Raw genomic sequence first — 10,000 nt, 5'->3', positions numbered from 1 at the left:
ACTCTAGATTGTAAAAGTATATTTACAATGTAAATTGATAAATTGTTATTTTATTATAATATTTTTATTATTATTATAATATTTTTATTATAATAACTTAACTAATAATCAATTATATAACTTTTATTATGATATTAATTATGTAAAATCTTATTATAATATTTGTATTTAATAGATTTTCCAAAGTACAATTATTAGAAAATATTAAATTTATCGAAAACTTTTGTAAACTTTTTTTAAATAAATTGAAAAAAAAATTATATATATATATATATATATATCCTTTATTTAATATTAACAATTTTTCCTCAACAAATCTAATAAATAGGAAGACCAATACGAAATTCTTTTTCGAAATACTTCTATAACTTTACCAAAGTTTCTTCAATGTATAAAAGAATTTATTGCTAGCAAAATCGAAGAGCGCGAGAAGTTCGCGGTAAAATTGAACGAGACGTCACGTGACGCGTCTCCTCGCCCGCGAAAAATAAACGGGAAAGCACTTTCGACGAACGAGTTGAAGTATCTCGAAACTCCAAGAAAGCTGACATTCTCTGTGAGTTTAAAGAACTCTTTAAAACGAGGATGAAAGCAGCGCTCTTAATTCGAAGACTTTACGTCGTTTAATCTTTTACGATCTTTTTTTTTTTTTTGTATACATATATATACATATACAAAAAATATTAATGTTTGTATCTTCTAAAAGTAGATAAAAATTAATCTTTAAAATAAATTTTAAATCGTTCGTATAATTATCGATTAAGAACGATTATATTAGTTCGAATGATATACGATTTTTATGAATACAATTTGGATATTGTAAAAAGAGTTTATTCCTATTTTAATGTCACGATATTTCATGAATTTGTAAGGTTAGTTCCGCGTCGATGAACGCTCGATCGCAATCGTTGAATTCTACCACGAATCGTACCAAGAAATAATTTTTAATCGAGAAAGACGAAGAATGATCATCGACTCTCTGTTGTTACGAAATTTTGTGGAAAGACTGAGAAAGGAACGAGCGTGTCGAAGTTACATTGGACTTCTTCGAAATACCACGGAACTTCGGATAATATAAAATTCACGTAATTCCGATAATTTATATCTATGAAAATATATTTAATATTTCTTTCTTTTTTATTTTTTATTATTTCTTTCTTTTTTGTTTTACTTTCTTTATCTTTATTTTTCTCTTCTGTTTTTTTTTTTTCTTTCTCCTTTCTTTTCGTCACACTCACGTCCAATAATTTCGATATTTCTCAAGGACGGGAAATGGACGGCAAAACAATTACTCAAAGATTTTACGTAACCCTATCGAGTTACTATAGTCTTAACGATCGATCAATTTCAACGCTTTAGCTTTATGAAATTTTTTCGTTAAATGAAATGATGTGAACGCGAGTGATGAACGAACAAAACAGACGTTACTTTCTTTTACCTGACGTAGAAACCTTAACCTTATAAATATTTATTTAAAATACAAAAGAGAGAAAGAAAAATAAAAAACAAAAAAGTGACTCTTCGCACATTCATCTTTACAAGTTCTCAATCAATTCGACATAATACTTAATAAGGGTAAACTATATAATGAGACAAAGTTTACATATCGGATAAATTACTCGGAGATAAAAATCTTTATATAAACAACGTTGTTTTATCAAGTCGTAATATAAACTTTATTTCTCTGAATGTAAACGTTTAATAAGGTCTATTTTTAAAAGAAGTACGGAACTAATACCACAATGTATATATACATATATATTATATTATTAATGTAAAAATTTATATATTTGTTGTAATGTAAAAAAAAAAAAATATATATATATATATATAAATGATATCCATATAGTTAAAAAGAGGTTAGACACGACAGGTTCAAACACGCATCTTTTGAAGAAATACTTCGTTAAAATGTATTGTTATTAGGGATGGAAACGGAAGAGTCGAAGTTATACGTCAATGATGATCGCAATCAAAGACGATAAGAAATTTTCAACCGTTTTCTCCATTTCGTTTTACTAATAAATAAATCGATAAATCAACGATCTATAACAAAATTAATTCGATTCGATTACGAACTCTATTGCGCCTGGCAAACGATCGAACGAAAACATATGAGAAAACATTAAAGGGGATTAACAATGCGTTGACACATGTATTTGATTGAAATTAACTATAATATAAAGATATTTTATCTAATAAAAAATATATTATTATATTAATAAAATATTTGTAATACCTTGAAATTCGGCTTGGGCCCAAACAGAATCCATAAGACAGAAGAGGAGGGCGACACAAAACTTCACCACCGTCGCAAAGTTACGCATTCTGAGTCGACATTATTCTCCAAACGGCACGAAAAATCACGATAACTTCTCTCTAGCTCATAACCGTAGTTATAGAAATACACTAAACGTAGTTACCGGCACGTCTTAACAAAAACGAACCATCCCCTACGACGTTCGGTGACACACTGAAGAACGGACGCGGAAAAGCGAACGGCTGAGAGTCGATGTTGCCAAACCTTCAGGGACGGTGAACTCTGGCGGCATGCGCATGCGCGTTCGACGTTCAAATCAAAACGCGGGCAAACGCAAGAGCGCGTAAATAAAAAATTTAAAAGATAATCGAAATCTTCTTTTTTTTCTTGTTTGTTTTCTTGCCATTTCTTTCTCTCTCTCTCCCTCTCTCAGGTAAATATGTGTTTGTGTGTGTACATATATATATATATACATATATATATATATATATATATATAAAAGTTGGATCGAATATTAATAAAACCTTAATAAACTGTCATGTATTAGGATTATGAAAAAATAATCCCGCTATAACAGCCTTACGATTTATACCGTATTTTATTATTCTTCATATTTATATTACACAAAGATGTATACTTAATCGTATTGTTTTATCGATTTCAAATACAATTCGCCGATTCGTCTACCATTCCATATTATTAAATAGATTGAAACCGATATCTTTCTTAACGATTATTAACATTAAACCAGGTCACAAAAAATGCGTATATCTAGTCGATTTGTAAAGGGAAGATATTTAAGGGGAAAGGATTGAGAAGAAGAGAAAGAAGAAAAAATAGACTTTGTATTGAATCATGTTTACGGTACCGAGAGGGAAGGAATAAAAATATCTAACGTTCGTTAACGATACGTAATTATCATATTCTTTTTTTTCTTTTTTTTTCATTTTCTTGTTTTTTTTTTTCCTCTTGTTACCAGTAGTAGCGATCATTACTACCAATCCTCTCTCACCACATATCACGCAGCGATATATTTTTACTTTACAGATTTATATTTTATACAAATTACTTAGGCATTGTGATATTCAGGTTTCTCTTTGCTTAATTATCATTTTGGTTTGCTCTTGCTACCATTATCTCGGCAATTTACAAGCCTTTCATTCATTTATACAAATCAGTACCTTTCCCACGTCACTTCGAAAAAAAAAAAAAAAAAAAAAAATATTTCTTGAAGTTTATTCAATCAACTGTGCGTACAAAGAGACCTTTATATTTTTTATAATCATAATTTTGGTAATAGATCATTACACCTTGGCAATCGTCCTTGCCACGAATGGACTAAGAAATACAATATGTATACAACGTTATAGCGACTTACTACAAAAGTGAACTGTACATACGACTATCCCATATATAATAGGTCTTCTATGTATGCAGAGTTGTGAAAAAAGAAAAAAAAAAAACACCCCCCCAAAGAATAATATATCGAAAATTAGTAGTCACCCCCGTCGTTTTCTTTCTTTTTTTTTTCTTTTTTTTTTTTCTTTTTTTGTTTTTTTTCCTCCAGAGATTTCCTTTCTTTGTATCACAAGTATTAATATTACAATTATTTTTCTAAGATAGAATCTTACTTCCTCTTTCATACACAATTGTAGAATATAAGCGTTTTGTTTATAATTCAACGTCTTTCTCGTTAAATTTAAAACGATAGTTTGGCCGTGTTTATTCTTTTCTTAGAAAGACCACGCTTGACATAGGAACACTTTGAAGCAGTGTCTTTATAGATGTTTAGGAAAAAATCAGACTCTTTCGCTTTGAATTTTATATTTCTTCAATGTTTCAAGAAACATTATACTTCTTCTTCTTCTTTTTTTTTTCTCTCTCTCTTTTTAAATAAAATGCTTCTTCGCGCTCCTCTTGAACCATTTTTTTTACAAGATATTTGTTACTATGTACGGTATATATGTACAAAGAATTCATTTATGTGTTTCGACAATTTATCTTTCCTTTCTAAACGGCTAATATTTAAAAATGATTACATTTAATTACCATACTCTGTGCTGTGGGAGGAGGAGTGAAAACTATTTGTAGAGTGTGTATTTTGTGTTGTCTTGTGTGTATCGTATGCACGCGCGCGCACATGCATATATATATAATATATATATATATATACTTTTTTGTCTACGCAAATTAATATTATGTACATTGTATTTTTTTTTTTTATATATATATATATATATATACTATGTGTGTTATATATATAGTATTATTTTTATACAATTTTCCTGATTTTTGCTATTTCTCCCTGATACACCAAGAGAATCGTTCGTGAATGTTCTTTTACACTTGACACATAGCAAAAACTGCCTCTCTTATGCTCTTATATAAAGTGGTGAAAATGAAGATGACAATGGCAATGACGAAGATGATAATAATAACATTAGTATGAAAAACAGTATAATGTGTAAATCAATATAATAGTTAGATTTAAAAATAATAACAGTAGTATAATATAAGTATTAGCGATTAATTTAATCACTAAGATGTACCCGCGTGGTTTGGATTGTAATCACTGATCTAATGCAACGTAAAATACATTACTAAAGATGGTGATGTTACAATCATTATGTCTCTATTCATATAAAGTCAAATTAGTCTTTTCCATTTATAATATTTTGTTACAAGATAGTACAAGCAATGCCGGCATAATCATTTTCAAGTGTTCTCTGTCAATGAAATAAATTCAATGTTATATTTGTTTGGAAATTAAAAGTTTCTTCCTTTTGTTGTGACTTTGTTCTTTGATAATAATACTACCATCGCTAATGTTTTGTATTTTATTTTCATTGTTGTTGTTGTTGTAGTTGTTCTATTTTTACTAGACATCGAAAAACGCTTGGAATGCAACGACATTAAACATATAAATTAATGTTAATGCATTGTTATATTTTATTATCTCGAACGATATACATATAAAATATGTAAGACTTTATATTCGTGAGGACTAACGTATTCTTAATAAATATAAAAAAATATCCCTTTTCTATTTGTTTCTTTTTCCTTATAAGAGAACACTTGTATATCCAAACATTTTCAGCGCTCGTTAAAAAAGTTACTGCATTATCCGTCTCGCTTGTTTGTCAGTTGTCTATTATTATCCAGCCCCCTGTCATTCATTGAGTCCAAAAATCTTAATCCAATATGCCCTGTACATTGTTCCTGCGTACACGATGTTTCAGGAAAATATTTCAAGTGTTTCCAAGTGTTTCATTGAGTGTGTAAAAAAGCAAACATTTTCTTTTTGATTAACATCTTATTTTCTTGATAGCGCGATCCACCTATTCTACAGATTTTTAAATAAAAACTTTGCTCCTTTTTTTATTTTTTTTTTTTTTTATTTTTTTTTTTTTTATTTTTTTTTCCTTTTTTTTTTTTTTTTTTTCTTTTATATATTAAGTCGAAAGGCCACTGTTCAAGGCCACAGGCCATGACAACGAATTAAATTTAATTAACGAGAAGTTTTGTCGTTTCCGTTAATTTGTTGTAATTCTCAGAGACAGTTTAATAGCATTCTCATTTGAACATCTTGTACATTGGAAAGTCTTTCTCTCGAGCATATTGATTCTAGACTTCATATCTGTAAATTGACACATCACTATCCTTACATTCATCCACTTTCACACTTTCAAACATACCCTATGCATCGAATGACACGGAGCGTAAATTTCAAAACGCTTTTTGAACGTTAAATGCAAGGCAGCATAATGTAATTTTAAGATCTCGATCGAGTTATGCAACTAATATTCAGGTAACGAGATATATCCATTCTCTATTCACATTTGTTTTCTAATTATCAAGAATAGTTTTAAAAATAAATATAATAAAAAAATGTGTACACACACGTACAATGTATATGCAATATAATATTTGCAGACGTTTTGTTTTACGCTCTGCTAAATCGGACTTACCTTACCAACTAGTAAGGCTTATCATCAGTCACACACAAAACAATTTTTTATAATTTATACCTTATATTTATTGCCTGTCATTCGGTGCACGCGCTGTTAAACAGGATCTCTCAGTGTGGCGTAATGAATATTAACTATTTCAACTTAGTCTATACACACGCACTCACCGAAATTTCACGTAACTCGATGAAGGTTACATTTAGGTATGTATTGATTCATATCTAAATGCCAACCTTTTGTCAAAGCACAGGGATAATGTGTAACAGCTTTACATCCGCGCTTAACGCAACCAATGTTCGCGCCCGTTAAGCCGCAAGAATCACAAACCGACTTTGCGGCATCCCACACAGCTTCTTGCAAACCAGTCACTCTTCCACCTAGAAAAAAAAAAAAAAAGAAAATATATATATATATATAAATATATACACATACATATATGCCTTTGGTACCAATACCGAACGTCGCCGATTGACATTTTCAAACTTACGCATATACTTACCAGCCATATAAACACCAGCAGCCCAAACAGCACATTGTTCATGAAGCCAAACTTCCCAACGTTGTTCCTCGCCAGGAATTACGGTCATTCCAGTAAACATTGCATTGGTATTACTTTCAACCGAATTCCTTTTCTTTTTACTCATTTTCGCGGAAAACTGATCGGCCAGTCCAGCGTACCTCAAACTTCTTTTATTCTTTCCACCCTTCTTTTGTTCTGTCGTTATCTCCTGTTCGTCAGCCGAAAGGATTCCATCTTCTAACCGTTCTTTTCCAATTAAATACGGACCAAATAAATCACTTAAAACACCCGCTGGAACCTAAAACGATAATAAATAATAATAACAAACGTTATAACGCAATAATGAATTATTTTCTAATTCGTGTTTTATGTATGCATACCGTGTAAGTTCCCGGTGCAATATGTGGACCTGCCAAATTTGGATGAGGTCTAGATGGATCCCCTGGTATGACACTGTGGGGGCCTTGTTTGCAAAATACACAAACCCACGTAGAGTCAGTCGTATGTGCGTCATATCGGGACGATAAAGTAGAACTAAAAAGACCTGCTCTACTGACTTTACCTATAAATAATAATAAATTGAAGTGTATAAAAATCTTTGTAGATTTTCTTTGAAATTATACACGTACCTCTATAATCTAAATCGTTTTGATGACTGAGCCTTTTACTTCTCCCTGCATTTCCATTGCCGATAGTTTTTCTCTTTTCTTTATTCTTTTCTTCCTCTTCTTCCCTTGGCGCATTAACTACTTGAATACTCAAAGGACTATCCCTTGGTCCTTCAACGTGAACCACTGGGCCACGAGACCTAATGGAACTCGCGTTTGATCCCGAATCATATGCCATTTCCCGATATCCTTCGATCTTTGTATTTTTCTTAACCTTCTTTGAGAATTCTTGCTTTTTCAAACTCTTAGACGTACGTCTCTTTTTAGAATCCTTCTGAGGTGATTCACTACCGACATTTCCAAAAATATTCTCCGTAGATCTAGAAATTTTCCTTTTACCACCTTGTACCTTCCCTTTCTTCCCTTTCTTTCCTGATAATTTGGCATCCACCGTAGAAGATACATCAGTAGGCTCTACATTTTGAGTGTCCTTATTAGTTTGCAAAATATTATTTTCGATATTTTCAACCTTCGTAATATGCTCAGTTTGACCCGAGACAGAAAAGTCTACTTTAGTTTCTTCTTTTTTAACGTCTGGCTCTGTTTCGACGATTCCGGCAAACATCTTTTCCAATTCAGATTCAACTTCATTGAACGGATTTGTATTATTAACAGCCTTTGGACTCGTTACCTTTGAAAATTCAGTAGCATCGTCGCTGGATTTTCTCCGCACCCTTTGATTCGCCGAGGTCGAATTTGTAGTAGAACTTTCACTACTTCTCCGCCTCCTAACCGGTTGATTTTCTTCGTTTCTTTCTTCGACATTATTTTCACATTCGTTTTCGTTTTCTATCTCGTTTTCGTTATCACGTTCGTTTTCGTTCTCGTTTATATTATCATTTATCTTTTCGTCTAACCTCTGCTCGACGCTCTCAACCTGTTCTTCTACTTTGACAGCTGTCGTTGGTGTACAATTGACTACTACTACTTCTTCTGGTATCGACTCCCTCGTTCTTGGTTCCGTTGGTTCTGTCGGTTCAAGTTCCATATCTTCTACTTCTGTTTTTGAATCTTTACTAAGTCTTACGGGTTTCTCTAATTTTCTTTTCCTACGTTGTTTGGTATTATCATTGGAATCGTCGTTACTGAATGCAGGTGATACAACCTCGTCTTCTCTATTTGGAGATTTTGATTTTTGCCTTTCAGGTGACATGCTTTTGACGCTCGATGTATCCTTTTCCTCAACCGGCATTACTATAACAGAACCTATATTTTCAGTACCACCGAGCTTCTTATTTCCACCTTCTAATTTTTCCAATAAAGAGTCAACACCCTTTTTACCCCTTTTAGGTAAGTTCTTGGGTGACCTAACACTCGTTTCTTCGTGTTTTTTGTCCCGTTCGGAAGACGATTCCCTTTTAGGACTATCTGTAACATCCTTCTCCATTTTTGACGTTAGATTGACGATAACAGGTAAAACATTCCTTGGCACTTGTGCAATTACACTCAATGTATCTTTACTTTTCGTAATTTCTGGTTCCTTCTTATCCGCGACCACACGTTCGATCGTTACACTAGGCGGCAAATTAATAACTTTTTGTGCGAAACCATCGACACTTATCTCCTTAATCTTATCGTGGATATTAGCAACACCTTTTAAGTTGCTTTCGAAGTTTTTCACTGTAATTTTTGGAGTCGTTATTTCTTTTGTCGATAATGACACTGGTTCACTGACAGAATTAGGCGTTGGAACAGACGAACTAATTCCACTGTCTGATGAGGTTTCCCCATTAAGAGGTATTGGAGGAGAGATTATGTTTCCATTCCGACTACCTTTATCCACATTTCGTGCTGTTAAACTAATGGGGATATCTTGAGGTATACGAGAATAATTTTCTGGGATAATATCTGATGTAGCAGAAAGATCAAGTGTGTTCTGAGAACCTGGTGAATTTCTGTATTGATTTTGGTTTTGTCTATTGTCAACTAACATTTGTAAACTAAACAACGGATTGCCAGGAGTATTAGATGGCGTAACAGTTTTCGATGGAACAGTAGGTGTATGCCATGTTGGCGGTGCTTGAGTATGTGCAAGTTGTGGAGTCAATTGTGGCGTTAAATGAGATGCTCTTGATATAGATGGGTGAGTATAAAAGCCAGCTGGATTCAAAGCAGCACCAGGTAATCCTGATGGGTGAATATTTAAGCCTACAATATATATATATAAACACATTGTGAAAGGTCCAATACGTTAAATACTTCAATAAAAAATATTACAGTTACCATAAAAAATGTTACCTTGACCCTGTGTCATCGTAAGATGATTCCAAACTGTTTGAGGTGGAGGAGTGCCAACCGGTGGTCGGCTGTGACCCGGATATTGTCCCGACATTGCACCTGCTTCCCAATTTCCCAGTGTGATCTTAGAAGCGGCAGTTATGGGATCTATACTCTCAGCCTTATCTAATAACTCCTCCGTGCTATACTCTTCTTTGATATTACCGTATCTGTCATTCAAGTTCGTTCCTCTTCCCCTTTTTTCATGTGAAAGCATAAATGTTCGTCCCTTGAAATATTTGTCTAAGAAGAGCTTACTTTCTTGTTTCAAATTTATATCCAAAGCAGATTTACTATTCAACTTAAT

The 10,000-nt window shown here is 32.5% G+C and overlaps 2 protein-coding genes across 5 annotated transcripts in view; both read right to left on the bottom strand.

Annotated features, from left to right (window-relative positions):
- Positions 1-2,484, bottom strand: part of LOC124425261 — a 24,961-nt gene extending 22,477 nt beyond the window's left edge. Inside the window, exon 1 of the mRNA XM_046965445.1 lies at positions 2,240-2,484. Within this exon, the coding sequence (XP_046821401.1) occupies positions 2,240-2,327 (88 nt within the window). The 5' untranslated portion in view covers positions 2,328-2,484. The remainder of the gene's footprint in view (positions 1-2,239) is intronic.
- Positions 2,485-2,839: 355 nt separating this feature from the next.
- LOC124424714 overlaps positions 2,840-10,000 on the bottom strand; it is an 11,355-nt gene continuing 4,194 nt past the window's right edge. For 3 of the 4 annotated variants that reach the window (XM_046964145.1, XM_046964146.1, XM_046964148.1), the window contains exons 3-7: positions 9,640-10,000; positions 7,378-9,564; positions 7,129-7,310; positions 6,728-7,046; positions 2,840-6,605 (exon numbers count right to left, since the gene is read on the bottom strand). The exon at positions 9,640-10,000 is cut by the window's right edge and continues 887 nt beyond it. In XM_046964145.1, the coding sequence (XP_046820101.1) occupies positions 6,403-6,605; positions 6,728-7,046; positions 7,129-7,310; positions 7,378-9,564; positions 9,640-10,000 (3,252 nt within the window). In that variant the 3' untranslated portion in view covers positions 2,840-6,402. The remainder of the gene's footprint in view (positions 6,606-6,727; positions 7,047-7,128; positions 7,311-7,377; positions 9,565-9,639) is intronic. The other variant, XM_046964147.1, reaches the window with a different exon arrangement.

This window comes from Vespa crabro, chromosome 6, assembly GCF_910589235.1.
Source record: "Vespa crabro chromosome 6, iyVesCrab1.2, whole genome shotgun sequence".
Classification (NCBI taxonomy): domain Eukaryota; kingdom Metazoa; phylum Arthropoda; class Insecta; order Hymenoptera; family Vespidae; genus Vespa; species Vespa crabro.
This window is presented reverse-complemented; position numbering and strand designations above follow the sequence as displayed.